This window comes from Lampris incognitus, chromosome 19 (genome assembly GCF_029633865.1).
Source record: "Lampris incognitus isolate fLamInc1 chromosome 19, fLamInc1.hap2, whole genome shotgun sequence".
NCBI lineage: Eukaryota > Metazoa > Chordata > Actinopteri > Lampriformes > Lampridae > Lampris > Lampris incognitus.
Window position 1 is genome coordinate 6,615,091 of NC_079229.1, and position 15,342 is coordinate 6,630,432.

The following is a 15,342-nucleotide window of genomic DNA, read 5'->3' on the forward strand; positions in this document are numbered from 1 at the left end:
TGAGTACGGCGCTGACAGAAGAAGGCGTCCGGGTGACCTGCAAGACGCTTGTCTCGGCGCATATTCACACGGGGCTAGTGGGGCAAGTGAGGGCATCTGGGTGGGGCCCTCTAAGTTCATGGTCACAACCTGTTTCCTGTGCAGAGTCAGAGTTGCCCGTGTGGCTCAGGCCGGCTTAGAAGCACCGGCTGCATTAGTGTAACGCAGAATGGGGCTCAGGAGGGCAAAAATGCACCGGTTTCATTGGGCTATGGGTACCCACTGGGTGCCATTTCATACTGTGACATCTTTGCAGCATAAGATAAGATGAACAGCTTCATACCCATATCCCAGAATGTGAATTTAATAACATGAAAGTGTGCAAAGTAGGGGGGGCGCCCCGCTGGCTCACCTGGTCGGGTGCGTACCACGGAAGGCCCGGGGCCCTTTGCTGCATGTCATCATCCCCCCTCTCTCCCCTGCCTTTACTGTCTCTCTGGAACATCACTAGCTAGTAAGAAAAGTGGGGAAAATGCCCAAAAAAGAGTGCAAAGTAAACTCAACACCACCACTGCAAATTGTGTGCGATGACAACGGTGTCACGTTCTGCCCTCTTAAACTTCCATTAAGGCTATACAGTAAGCACCGTAACTGAATATCCCTTTTATTTCATATTAAGGAGGCAAATAACACCCAGACGAATGAATATGTTCTCTTCCCAGGACTTGGCCTCTCTCACAGCACCCTCCAACAGGACGGGTCTCATACGTACAGAGAGAGAGCGGCGGAGGGCCATTTGCTCCCCGGTGGGAGACGAGCGGGGTCATCTCGGTGGACGCCGTCGCCGTGTCTTGCTTCGTCTCCAGCCTCATCCTCTTTCCCACAGGGGGGGGGGTGGGGAAAATCATCTCGGGTGACGTTTCGGAAACGTATTCCGAATCGGCGTACGGCCTTCCGGTCGGAGCGCTTGGCGGCGAGCACACGGTTAGAAATGTGGAACGACAAATAACGCATACACCTAGGACAAGTCATTCGGCTGGAGAGCCACGCAGACACCGGATCGGTAAAAAAGACAAAAAGCAGAATTTCCGCTAAACATGGGTAATGTTTATTTAGCTAGTGAGTTACCAAGAGGAGAAAACCGTCACATCTTTGCAATTTGATGTTTTGCTATTTGGGGGAATCCCAGTCGAGCCCAGCTAAGGGGGAGGTGGGTGGGGTGGGGTGGGGGGGTGTTTTTGGGTGGGGGTGTGGGGTGGGGTGGGGTGGGGTTCTCCCAAAAGTGCTACAGAGTTGTTGTGGACAGACAGTCTGATTGAGCCTGAGGTACGGTACGGTTACAGTACGTGAACATCAGCGCAAAGACAAGTCACCCCACAAGGGGCCCGGGGAGGGCCTCCGCCGCCGGTCCCGTCAGAGCAGCGGGTTTCTCCCCAGACAAAATGCACTTCAGAATGACAGCGTCACAAGAGAGGGGGAAAAAAAAACAAAGACGTGCGTTAGCTCGCGCTCGCCAGCTCCGCTGCATAATCGTCATCTTTTTTTTTGGTGCACAGAAACGAGACGCAGAAAGGATGGGGACGGGTAGGCGGTGGATGCGTCAGATGATTGGCGTCGAGTGTGGCCGGTTCCCCAATTAATTCATCCCATCTGTCAGTCAATCAACCTCTGACTTGAAAAGGCCCGAGACAGCCCGAAAATAGATTCGAGTAGAGGATTTCTGCGAACGCGACAACCTTTCGAATCTCTTCGGGAGCCGATCAGGTCTGCCGAAAGCATCCCAAAATTTTTTGAGGCAACAGGAAGAAGAAGAAGAAGAAGAAGAAGAAGAAGAAGGGGGGGGGGGATTGCGAGTGCGCCTGGCGAAATCGTCTGACTACAGTGGTTAGTCAGTTAGTTAATCACAAATATAATTAAAGAAGAAGGTGGAGTTAGAGAGTTAAGGTAGAGGCTGCTTAGAGGGACTGAAAGTGCTTTAAAGACAAGAGTTTTTTTTTCAAAGTGGGTTTTGCTCGTGAGACAGGAACATGGGGTCGGTCGGGTGTACCAGTCGGCCGATACGGGTAAGCCCATCTTTTGTCATGTTCAAGTGTTCAGATACATTGTCATCTTCAGACGAACGATTGTGAGAGCCTTTCCCTCCTTGCGGTTAGGCGAATTCTTTAAGGTACTATGTTATCGGTGTCGCAGTTCTGGTGGAGAGCTTGATTGGAGATTACTGTTTATTTCTGTTCCGCTCCTGGTGAGAAAGACAAACAACAAACACCAGGAGAAAAGACACATAAATCAGTGAATGGTATTCAAATCAGAGATGCAGAGACACACACATGAACAGCAGACACCCCAATTTTTTTTGGGGGGCGGGGGATTCCCCCCCCCTTTTTTCTCCCCAGTTGTATCCGGCCAATTGCCCCGCTCGCTGCTCCGCCCCCTCTGCCGATCCGGGGAGGGCTGCAGACTACCACGTGCCTCCTCCCATACATGTGGAGTCGCCAGCCCGCTTCTTTTCACCTGATAGTGAGGAGTTTCACCAGAGGGAGGATCCTGCGACCCCCTGAACAGGCATCCCGACTGACCAGAGGAGGCGCTAGTGCAGCGACCAGGACACATACCCACACCCAGCTTCCCACCCGCAGATACCACAGGGATTCGAACCGCCGATCCCCGTGTTGGTAGGCAACGGAGTAGACCGCCACGCCACCCGGACGCCCTGTCTACCCAATTTTAAAGAACCTTTTTTTTTTAAATCTTAATAAAATTCACACGGGTAAAGTCTCACAGTACACATAACACATTTAGACGTTGCATGCAGGTGAATCAACCTGTGTCGAGGCCCTACAACTGATTTCAGTGGAGAAAAGAGATGTGCTCGGTTGAATTAATCGCTATGCAAAGTGTGTGTCGGTGTATCCCAAGAGCTCCTTTGGAGAATGATGTAATTTTGCTATTGTTAACGTTTCCAACTTGACACTGTGAAATATATGCACGCGTCTATCCAACATCCTGAGCGAAATTCCTATATTTTTAGGAGTCGCTAGCCACTCCTTGCATTGGTCAGTTTCATAAGGACCAGTTTTTAAGTACGGATATTTCATAGTACATGAAGATGGAGATACTTCAGATGAAGACGCTTATCTTCCCCGAACAAACATACAACGAAATTCATCCTCTGCATTTAACCCATCCTAGTGTATAGGAGCAGTGGGCAGCCGCGGTGCAGCGCCAGGGGACCGACTCCAGTTCTTTTTCCTATTGCCTTGCTCAGGGGCACAGACAGGAGTATTAAACCCTAACATGCATGTCTTTCTGACGGTGGGAGGAAACGGGAGCACCCGGAGGAAACCCACGCAGACACGGGGAGAACATGCAAACTCCACACAGAGAGGACCTGGGATTCAAACCCAGGAACCGGTTTCCCATCCAAGTACTAACCAGGCCCGACCCTGCTTAGCATCTGATATCGAACGAGATCGGGCGGCCACAGTGTGGTATGGCCGTAAGCCATCTCCAACAGTTAGGCTTGCAGATTGATTTAAGTCTAGCCTATCATTTTTTTTAATCAGAAATTCCCACTATAAGTGGCCTTTTATTGCACACTGCTCTAATCCATATCTAGTAAATCAGTGCCAAGATGCTTTGGCACCAACAGTTCAGGACATAACGACAGTAGTGGCGGTATCTCACACGGAACAGTAAGTCTATGCCTCACTGACTTTCATGAACTGACAAATAACAGTTTGTACATCTCCAAACTACGAACATCCCCCAAGTCTGTCAACAAAGCAAGAAGTCTTTCTCACCAACAGAGACTCTATTAGCATCGTGCAGCGGCTGGATCTTTAATCTCCCGTTTTATTCTATTTGTTGTCATTTCAGCAACATAATATCCTGATGCAATTACCTAAGAATCATTAAAGTTCATCTCAAAGACCTCAAATACAAGTAGTACACGTTTTTTTCTTTTCTTTCTAGATGACAATAATGACAGCTAACCATATAATTACAAAAGTACCAAGCATCGGAATAAATCTGAGTCACAATATTCCTCAGAAAATAGGACAGAACATTGCCAGTGCAGCGTTTCACCACATCAGCGCTGTGTTTTTCTGGACACAGCAGATGTTAGAAGACAAAACTTGTAAGGAAACGCGTAACTAAGATTTTCACGTCCTTGATTTCCTTATCTAGTTTCTTTTATCTCGTTTAAGCCTAGAGTCCTCCCTGTTCCTGTTCCACAAACTCACAGGAGAACTAATCAATCGTGGCAGTGTGATAACCAGACTATTCAGAGAGAGAGAGAGAGAGAGAGAGAGAGAGAGAGAGAGAGAGAGAGAGAGAGAGAGAGAGAGCATGCAAGAACGAGAGCGAGAGAGAGCGAGCAAGAACGAGACAGCGAGAGAAAGAGAGATAGCAAGAGAGAGAGAGAGAGCAAGAAAGACAGAGAGTGAGAGAGAACGAGAGAGAGCAATCAAGAACGAGAGAGAGAAGCAGAGGAGAGAGAGCAAGAGAGACAACGAGAGAGAGAAACACAGGAGAGAGCGAGTGAGAGAGAGAGAGAATGAGAGACTGGGCGAGAGAGAGCAAGCGAGCAAGAACGAGAGAGAGAGAGAAACAGACAGAAGAGAGAGAGAGAGAGAGAACAATGCCTTTCACACATGCTCGGGGATGCCTCCTGCATGGGGTCATGTGGGAATGGGAGCGGGGATCGATATGCAGGGAAATCTGTACTGCCGATGTTCCACTTAAAGACCATGTAGGAACTCCGGCAAAATGCCGACAAGGCTCTGCTGTGAAGGAAAACAGTCGACACTGCAGGGGAGCGCACACACGGGGTTACGTCCCTCTGACGAAAGACACTTTCACGTGGAGCGAGCGAACCAGTCACAAGACCGTTGGAATCTGTGACGGTTGCCTTGCCTCGCAGGGGACTCGATAGCTGCAGTGCAAGGTCTTCGTTTCTGCCAGGGGGCGGCTGGAAACTGGACAGATTCGGAAGCAAGGGAGCGCCTCTCGGTCCACGCAGAGGACGGCACTGACATCCACAAGGGTTGCGTTACCGCCATCCCTTCCAAAAACTTATTTTGATAAAATTGCTTTTAATTATTTTTCTCGGTTTGTTATTATACTTTCATTCGTTTGTTTTTCTCTCCAGATTTTCACTTCGTCGTCTTCTATCCACGTTTCTATTTCTTGACGGCATTGTGCATTTTCTGTTTACATGTCTGTGAAGCACTTCGTACGCCCGTTTTTTAAAACAGTGCTACACAAATAAAGCTTATTTAGCGTCATTATCTGCAGGACTGCCCCCTTTGCCCCGTCTATTGCTGCGTCGCCGTGGCGTGTGTGAAAAGGCGCAAGACGGGAATGTTCCCTGAGTGTAGCTGCGTGTGTGAATAGTGGAAATCACTAGCGGTGCCCGACAGGTTATACCAGTACCTTACCAGGAACTATGTATGGAAAGTAGAGGGAGAGAGAGAGTTCAGAGAACATGCACACCATGTCCAACAGCGACACCCGGCTAGATTTACACTCAAGGCACGAAGCTGCCGTCACGACTGTCACCTCACTGAGGCGCTTTTACACCTGGTATTAACATGCGTCTTAGGTGAGCTGATCACAAGCGGGCCGCTCGAAATACGTCGGTTCACCCCTGCCCGGCGTTAGAACGAGTCTCCACAGACCACTGGCGATCGGCTCTCACTTCCCCGCTCTGTATGCAAACAGACATGTGGTAGGGAGTGTGGTTGTTTTTTTTTAAAAAAATTTTTGATTTCGATATACCACTTTAATGATCTCCGTAGGGAAATTACGCTCTGCATTTAAGCCATCCTAGCTGTGTAGCTAGGAGCAGTGGGCAGCTGCCGTGCAGCGCCCGGGGACCAACTCCGGCTTGTCTTGCCACGCCTCGGTCAGGGGCACAGACAGGAGTATAAACCCCGACATGCATGTCTTTTTGATGGTGGGGGAAACCACGGCACCCGCAGACACGGGGAGAACATGGGAACTCCGCACAGGACGACCCCCGAGGTTGGACAACCCCGGGGTTCGAACCCAGAACCTTCTTGCTGTGAGGCGACAGCGCCAACCACTGCGCCAGCCGTTTAGCCTCGGCTGCAAGCGGAGGGAAAGGGGGGGCGCGGTGTGCAGGTATAAAACAGCCTCAAGGCTCACACTCACTTGACCAAAAAGTCACAACCTGGATTAAGTATATATAAACCAATCTGTTTTAAGATGACAAAAAAAAAAAAAAAAAAAAAATCACACTCAGAACTACTTGGGGAAATTATATCAACATCACCGAGTAGACTTGCAGGCAATTTGTCCAGTTTTACAGGTGGAGCAGTGTTTTTGAAGGCCCAGGCCCCCCCAGTGTAATTCTAACACCGGTAGGATTAGCAGCCTGAGACCGGGGCTCGGGCATTTGAAAGTGCCGTTGACATACTGATGATGAAGGCTTTGCCCTCATCAATACGCAGACAAGGAAATGTAGATGCAGATTGGTTGTTGCAGGTATTTTTAGCTCCAGGGTTTTGCCGTTTCTGATTTCTGAGGGAAATCGTGCACATGAATTGATCACATTTGTTGCTCTGCAGGATATAAACCCGCGCATTCTCCACCTGTGCTAGAGCTGGGCAACATGGAAAATATTATTATCCCAATAATCATTTTACACAATATCAAAATCAGTATATATCATATCTCCGTACATATACAAAAATTAGGGATGCACCGATACCGATATCAGTATCGGGTATCAGTCCAATACTGTCCTCATGTACTAGCACACGTACTCGTAAAACTACTCCGTTACAACCGCACCAAATACCCGACAAGACAATTCCTGCTGAAACCTTGACATGCGAGCGGTGCTTTTTTTCGCCATTCGTAAAGGGAAGAGGAGGTGATGGAGGCAGATAGACGATGCGGAGTGACGGCCCGAGAAGCAGACAAACACGGCGGTGTGTCATTTGTCCAAACGGAGCGAGAAAAGACAGTTACAAGCATGTGTAACTTGGATGAGTGCAGACAGCCCAGGCATGGATGCAGAGCATCACATGGGCGGGCAGAGCGGGGGGTTTTTTTTTTACCTGCTACACTGCATCTGTGTTGCATGCGGTTGCGTGCCAGCCGTGCTTTCCGCTTCACTTCTGCTTAAACAGGTAAAAACTACATAGAACTGGGCGTCCGGGTGGCGTGGCGGTCTATTCCGTTGCCTACCAACACGGGGATCACCTGTTCGAATCCCCGTTTTACCTCCGGCTTGGTCGGGCGTCCCTACAGACACAATTGGCTGTGCCTGCGGGTGGGAAGCCGGATGTGGGTATGTGTCCTGGTTGCTGCACTAGCGCCTCCTCTGGTCGGTCAGGGTGCCTGTTTGGGGTGGAGGGGGAATTGGGGGAAATAGCGTGATCCTCCCACACGCTACGTCCCCCTGGTGAAACTTCTCACTGTCAGGTGAAAAGAAGCGACTGGCGACTCCACATGTATCGGAGGAGGCATGTGGTAGTCCGCAGCCCTCCCCGGACCGACAGAGGGGGTGGAGCAGCGACGGGGGATGGGGTAATTGGCCAAATACAAGAGAAGAAAAAGGAGGGGGAAAAAAAAACTACATAGAACTGTGTAAAAACCGAGTACAATCTGTTTCAAAATGATTAAAATAAATGCCTCATGGTACCAGAGGCCATGCGATGCAGCAATGCAAACTTGTGGGGGTATTTTTCTTTGCACATTAAAATAAATCAATCAAATCAATGTGTATCCATGATCCTGTAATTGCAAAACAATCTAGCTAACGTAGTTAATATAGCCTACGCTTCAAAACCCTGCACAACCAACTGCGTTATCACTTGGTAAAACTCAATATGCACGCAGAAATCCTCGGAAAACACGGCTGGCAAGCAACCACAAACGCAGACGCAGTTGGTGTAGCAGGTAAACAAACCCGCTCTGCCCGCCTACGTGACATGCCGCGTCCGTGCCTTGCACTAACGTATGATAACATATCATTTCGGTTGCTCTGCTACAGGTGTATGTTGTACTGAAATCCGATGAATGTGTTGCAAATGTGAGGCAGTGCCATGTTTGTTCAGGGAAACACAAAGTTGAATGTTAAAATGTCAGCAGCAGCATCATGTTGTATATGTAATTTGTTACAGTCAGAAAGTGAGGAACATCTGATGAAAATAAAACATCATGTTTCATAAGTCACTGTTCGAACTGTTATGGTCATATCAGTACTCGGTATCGACAGGTAGCCAAAGCACTTGTTGTACTTGGTCTGGAAAAACAGTGGTATCGGTGCATCCCAAGCAAAAATACCATGTTTAAGAAAACAGCTGAAGTTACTCACACTGAACTGTTTTATAATGTAAAGTATACCATCAAACCAAAACTAATTTTCAAATAATACTCCCTCAAATATTTTAGAACTCATTTTGTCAGAGATTTTAGGTCACAGGTTCTCATTATCATTCATTTAAACCACAACATTGTGTATCATGGTGTGACAATATTGGTATTTCATCCTAATACAATAGCACTGAATGATGATAAATGATCATGTTGAATTATTGCCCAACCTATTCTGCACCCCTCCACATTCTCATCAACCCAGCTAACTATCTTACTGAAGTGATGTAGGTAAGCCACCACTGAGGATATGTTAACCCACCATACCCTTCCATCACCCTAGATGGAGGCACCTCGTGGGTCAGGTTGTTCACCTCTGAAATACGGGGACCGATACTAATTAGACCCTGCAACAACATTTTTCAATGAGAACTGGCTCAGCCTCGTGCACATCTTGTGGAGGCGTTTCAGAATGAGCAGCTGGGCTGGTTTGACACCTAACAGAGTGCGAGAAGGACAGGCACAACAATGGAGAACAATTAACCTTGTCAGGTGGAGTAGGGTGAGGCCTCGGTTGGGCCGATCCTGTCATGTAGGAGGTCAGGGCTACAAAGGCAACGCCGTGCAAACGTCTGCACGACGCAGGATGAGAACAGGCTTCCTACTGACAGGTTGTTTTCAGAAGCCTGAAAACACTGACTTGAAATATTTATGAGAAAGTAACCCAGCGCATATTAACAAGGTCAGGCACAACGAGTCAATACAGCATCAATGGAGGCACCACTGATGGGAGAAGGGAGCCCAAAGAGAGGGAGCAGGTTGCGGAGAGGCTCTCTATATGTGGTTAGGTTAGCATACTGGTGTGTTCAGTAATGGAGGCAGCAAACTGTTAACTGCAGTAACATGTTTTTCACTGCTTTCACTGCATCCGATCCACAATGAATAGCCTACTTTTTACAAATAGGCTACCATTTGTGGTACCACTGCACAACTGTTATCTCTTCAGATTATTTTAATGTCCTCCTCTCAAGGCATAAGCATATAACATGTTACTTTTAAGAGCCACAGAGACATGTATCGGGTGTCAACGATTTTAATCCTGTATTTTTCTAGGAAAGGATTGAAAAATCAACCCACTGGAATATCTAAGGCAAACTGTGCCAAGTGTAAGGTGTGCTGCAGCGGGTGTGAGGTGAGAGCTCATGTTGGTAGAGACTATTAAAGCATAAGGAGCCTGTGGAGAGAGGAGAGGCCTGGTGTTCAAAGGCAGATCAGGGCCTACTTCTGCCTTTGTCTGAGAGAAGGAATGCCAGGAATGCTGGCTATTTCAGGACACCTCTCTGTGTCTAACTCCACTTGGGCAAATCAACACTCTCTACAGCACAAGATGGCCGATGAGATATCAGGCTTCCCTGGACTTGCTACTGAGCAATGGTGGCAACATGAATCTGCTGACAGGCCTGCGGGAAGTCCCAATTACACCAGACTGTTTGTTTAGCCACAGGATGTTACCACCACCATGTAAGAGCAAGTGGAACAGGATCAGCTGATTACAAACAAGGTTGACTACAGACTTTAACACTGACTCAGTGAAAGTGAGCGCCCGTTTGAGTCAGAGTGCAACTAAACTGAGGTCATATCTGTTACATGCATTTAAGCTATTTGCAGTGGACACATCTCTCGAGTTTGGCTTGTGTCTGTGTATTTATCTCACCCTCCTCAGAGCATCCTCTTCCTCCTGGCGCTTCTCATAATGTGCAAAGTCATCAAAGATTGAGGTGGTATGCTTGAAAGTGGCGATAATTTTAAGCACTTGCTTGGCCTTCTCCAGAGGCACTTCCTGAGTGTCCCTAGAGTTGGTCACTGGCTTGTTGTCATTGTTCTCTAGCCGGATGTGACGCAGCTGGTTGTTGGGCACATCCTTGACAAAAACCCACTTCACTTCGAACTTGCCCTTCCACTTGTCCTGAGACCAGACGCCTGCATAGGCATTGTAGTCCACTGGCGAGCGCATCTCGGCCACGCCGCAGAAGTGGCCGCTGCCATTCACACTGAACAACAGATAGAGGGGCCCCTTGCTTCCCAGCGAGCGGTAGGCCCCATCCAGGCGCTTGTTGCCATGTTCTGTGCTACACCAAATGGAGTATTTGATGGAGCGGTGGATGTCATCCTCTGAGTAGCTCTTGATAATAAAGACCCGTCCGTTTTTCAAGTTCCAGTCAAAGTCTTTGGGGTTGTAGTTGTTGAGGGCGCGCAGTTTCTCCAACACAGGATGCACCTCTCCAGAGCAAGGAGAGGCACTCAGCGGCACTCCTCCACCCAGGCTGAAGCCCTCCATGCCACCACACTGGTTAAAAGCAGCACCGCGGTTCCTGGGGGCCACCCAACGGTTCGGAGCTGGGCCGGGCTGCTGGGGGTGTTGCGGGTGAAGGGGTTGCAGCGGTCCGGGTTGGGAAGGGAGGTGGGGGTGGGGAGGTGCCTGGGGTAGAGTCTGGGGGTGTTGGGGGGACTGCAGAGAGTGGAGCTGGAAGGGTTGGTGTTGGTGCTGGTGCTGGGGCTGGTGTTGGTGTTGCGGCTGAGGGGGCAGAGGGTTCTGCAGCAGTGGTTGGGGCTGGGCCAAAAGAGGCTGCTGCACCAGGGGCTGGTGGGGCATCATGGCTTGAGCTAGTGGGGGCTTGTTGAGGGAGGTCTTATCGTCCCAAGTCCCAATGTTCATGTTGTGCTTAATGGGAGGTGGGGGTATTGTGGCCCCTGCCCCTATCCCCATATTGACTTTGGGTTTGACCTTGGGCTGGGGCTTGGCTGGCTTCCTTGCAATGGCCGCCCAGGAGGCAGGTTTAGGTGCAGATGTGCTGACAGATGGGGGGATGTTGTTGGCTGCCATACTGCTCATACCTGCTGTGCCTCCTAGGGGGGAGCCCACGGTTTTGGTGACAGCTGCCACCATGTCCGTACCCAGCTTCAACCCAGTCATTCCTTGCTCAATGCTATTGAGCACAGGGACCTTACTGAGCTGGGTGTCACTCCCAAAACCTGCTTGTCCGTCAGTGATGGCACGGCCCAGGGAGCTGGGGGCATAGCCATAGCTGTTGCTGTAGACAGAGCTCTGTGTGGACTGGCCCTGAGAGACACTAGTGCCCCAGGTGGAAAAGTCCGCATTGCCAGGGAAGAAGTTGAAGCCATGCTGACTGAGGAAGGGAGGGGTGTTCCCCAGGGCACCCGGCTGGCTGAACACACCGTCAGGGATGAAATGAGGTTCGCCATTGCTCATCTGTCCATAGGTGGTAAGGTAGGGCATAGGAGGGTCCCCTGCTGTCGACCAAGCAGCCTCTCCCAGAGAGTAGGGGAAACCGATGGATGGAGCATAGTAGCTTGGCATATAGGGATCAGACATTGGTGGGTAGCTGTTGCTCTGTATGGGGCAGAGAGGTCACCAGTTAATGAGTTATCTTGAGTGAGAGGGCAGATGAAAGCATGTCAATAATAAATTGTCACCTTTTCAAAAGACGTTATAACATCTTTCTCTATGCTTACGAGTCTGTACCCTCTAAGTATCAAAATCTGGAACGAAAATCTCAAGATTTCTTTAAAAGCACCACGGCCATTGGCTTGCAGTGAAACCTTTAACTATGCCGACAGGTGAATTCTTTTGTTTGTCGGCCACCTGTGAGAACAAGAATTCGATACCTCCAAAAACACAAGGTTCATAAACTGGAAAAAGGACACACTGTTGGACTGTACCTGATTTGTCTGGCCGCTTAAGTAAGGCTCAAAGTCATCATCATTCGTACCTTCCTTTTGATGCATTGATCCGTTTTGCACTGAGTGAAAGGAGGGGAAACCGATTTCACATATGATACCCATAACATCAGACGACACACTGACATCAGACTGAGGATAAAGAAAGCGTATTTTCAAACACCTTTCAACAACTGCACATCAGACTAAAGATGACGAAAACAACGTGCAGAACTGTTGTCGAAACACTTATTTCAGCGGCATTATGTGTAAAAGCTACACAGGAGCCAAAGTAAACTACTGCATTCAGGTCCATTCGTCAAACGTCTCATCTCATCCCATCACCGTTTCGTGTCTTAACTCACAAAAGCGCGTTACCTTTGTTTCCTTGTCCTTTAGGTCTCTGCAATCGTGAACAGCCACGGAGGAGGAGGAGGAGGAGGAGGAGAAGAAGAAGGGGGGGAAAAAAAAGAAGATATTAGAAGATATTGTGAGATTGCGTCAAGAAGCAAGCACACGCTTGTATGCACACGCTACACGCTACAGACGCGTTGTGTCCTCCACGAACAGCAGCAACAACAGCCGAGCCGAGCCGAAACCCCACCGGCCCGGATGTAACATTCACAGGTCGCTTTGCATTATTGACCGGATGTCGAGCGCTCCGACACCCAATAAACGTGCCGCATTGGCCGGCACGCTGCAAACCGGCTACAGTGTTGCGAGTCGGCCGGCCGGCCTACCACATAGCTCGTAGCTATCAGATATCAAGACCCCCCCCCCCTCCTCCCCATCCCCCACACCCCCCCCCGGTCTCTCTTCCTCGCCTGCCTCATTCTGGCACGTCCGCTAGATAGGTTTAGGGGCTAAACGATAGCGGCCCGATCCAAAGTCTCGACAAAAGTTGAATTCGCCACAGGATTTAAACCCGCGGGCGCGGACGGGCGCGCGCGCGCGCGCACAGCTGTCAGGAGGCTAACCTGGTCGACTGTGGTGGCAGACATCCTCCGGGAAGCGAAGCCTGGCGTGCGTTCGCGACTGTCCGCGGGTTTCTCCTGGCCTCTGCGCTCCTCTCTAAGCGCCCGGCGGCGGCGGCGGGGAGGGGGTCTGGTTGCGGAGGGGGGGGGGGATGGTTTGTCCGATCGCTCCAACCGAAACGAACAGGCGACGTCTAACCCCCGCGTTGTCAGCCCTCGAGCGACAGTTACGCCGTTAGAAATGGCGACTTCTCGTCGGTACCCAAAAAAAGAAAAAAAAAAAAGAAACCAACCCCCCGTCCGTCCACAACGCTGCCGGATCGGGTCGCAGTCCTGCCGCTCGCTCCGAAACTGACCCGACGCCTCACTGGAACGATCCCCTTACCATATTCCACAATGGCGGACAGGCTTTTACTCCCGCTTCCGTTCCGTGCCGTTGCTCCATGACCTTCCGCCTGTGACGCTCCGAGTCATGTTACACGCGCGCTGTCGTTTCTCGTGACGGTCGCCGCGAGAGCGCGAGAGGAGCGCTTTCACGTTGATAGTTTTTTTGGGGGGAGGGGGGCGGGGCTGTGGGGGCGGCGGCGGCGGCTCTAAGTCGCGCAATTTAATTTCGCATGAGACGATCCAAGCTGATGTCATTTTCCACCGCTGACATCATTTCCCACTACTTTGGAGGGGGGGGGGCGGCACGTGATTGTCAAGAAGCTTATTTGACAAATACTCTGCCTTTGCGTGTCACGTGTGTGTGAGGAGGGGGGGGATCATTTTTTGATTGACCTTCCCCATGGTGATGATCTGTTAGAAATACCGGTAACACTTTAGTATGGGGAACATATGCTAAGTGACAAAAACTTAATCACTAGTGAATTAGTAATGATCAAGATGTGACTTTAGTATGGGGAATATATTCTAAGTAACAAAAACTTAATTACTAGTGAATTAGTAATGATCAAGATGTGACTTTAGTATGGGGAATATATTCTTAGTAAAAAAACTTAATTACTAGTGAATTAGTAATGATCAAGATGTCACTTTAGTATGGGGAACATAGTCTAAGTAACAATAACTTAATTACTAGTGAATTACTAATGATCACGATGTCACTTTAGTATGGGGAACATATTCTAAGTAACAAAAACTTAATTACTAGTGAATTAGCAATGATCAAGGTGTCACTTTAGTATGGGGAACATATTCTAAGTAACAAAAACGTAATTACTAGTGAATTAGCAATGATCAAGATGTCACTTTAGTATGGGGAACATATTCTAAGTAAAAAAACTTAATTACTAGTGAATTAGTAATTATCAAGATGTCACTTTAGTATGGGGACCTTATTCTAAGTAACAAAAACTTAATTACTAGTGAATTAGTAATGATCAAGATGTCACTTTAGTATGGGGAACATATTCTAAGTAACAAAAACTTAATTACTAGTGAATTAGTAATGATCAAGATGTCACTTTAGTATGGGGAACATATTCTAAGTAACAAAAACTTAATTACTAGTGAATTAGCAATGATCAAGATGTCACTTTAGTATGGGGAACATATTCTAAGTAACAAAAACTTAATTACTAGTAAATTAGCAATGATCAAGGTGTCACTTTAGTATGGGGAACATATTCTAAGGAAAAAAACTTAATTACTAGTGAATTAGTAATGATCAAGATGTCACTTTAGTATGGGGAACATATTCTAAGTAACAAAAACTTAATTACTAGTGAATTAGCAATGATCAAGATGTCACTTTAGTATGGGGAACATATTCTAAGTAACAAAAACGTAATTACTAGTGAATTAGTAATGATCAAGATGTCACTTTAGTATGGGGAACATATTCTAAGTAAAAAAAACTTAATTACTAGTGAATTAGTAATGATCAAGATGTCACTTTAGTATGGGGAACATATTCTAAGTAACAAAAACTTAATTACTAGTAAATTAGCAATGATCAAGGTGTCACTTTAGTATGGGGAACATATTCTAAGTAACAAAAACTTAATTACTAGTGAATTAGCAATGATCAAGATGTCACTTTAGTATGGGGAACATATGCTAAGTAACAAAAAACTTAATTACTAGTGAATTAGTAATGATCAAGATGTCACTTTAGTATGGGGAACATATTCTAAGTAACAACAACTTAATTTACAGTAATTTAACACTATGAACACTTGTAGTTTTGTGTGTTTTGTTATGTAAGAACAGACCATATTCATTAAGTGTTAGTAAGGGAGAATAACTCTTCTTGTGGTACTACCACCTTATAAAGGCCATACTAAGCAAAGCATATCGA

At 48.0% G+C, this 15,342-nt stretch overlaps 1 protein-coding gene across 1 annotated transcript; it reads right to left on the reverse strand.

The window, feature by feature from the left end:
• Positions 1 to 1,070: 1,070 nt before the first annotated feature.
• On the reverse strand, positions 1,071 to 13,535 carry ythdf3 (YTH N6-methyladenosine RNA binding protein F3). The gene is made up of 5 exons (XM_056299350.1): positions 13,044 to 13,535; positions 12,445 to 12,469; positions 12,070 to 12,149; positions 10,043 to 11,740; positions 1,071 to 2,218 (listed from the first exon to the last, which is right to left on the reverse strand). The coding sequence occupies exons 1-5, from the start codon at positions 13,065 to 13,067 to the stop codon at positions 2,195 to 2,197; spliced, it is 1,851 nt and encodes a 616-aa protein (XP_056155325.1). The 5' UTR covers positions 13,068 to 13,535; the 3' UTR covers positions 1,071 to 2,194.
• Between the last annotated feature and the right edge of the window lie 1,807 nt (positions 13,536 to 15,342).

Bases quoted from the DNA above. Each gene is read 5' to 3' on its own strand.
- ythdf3 (XM_056299350.1), bottom strand. From the start codon at position 13,067: ATGTCTGCCACCACAGTCGACCAG. The intron at 12,470-13,043 runs GTTAGCCTCCTG...TCACGATTGCAG, and splicing joins CTGCCACCACAGTCGACCAG to AGACCTAAAGGACAAGGAAA. The intron at 11,741-12,069 runs GTACAGTCCAAC...TGCCCCATACAG, and splicing joins TAAGCGGCCAGACAAATCAG to AGCAACAGCTACCCACCAAT.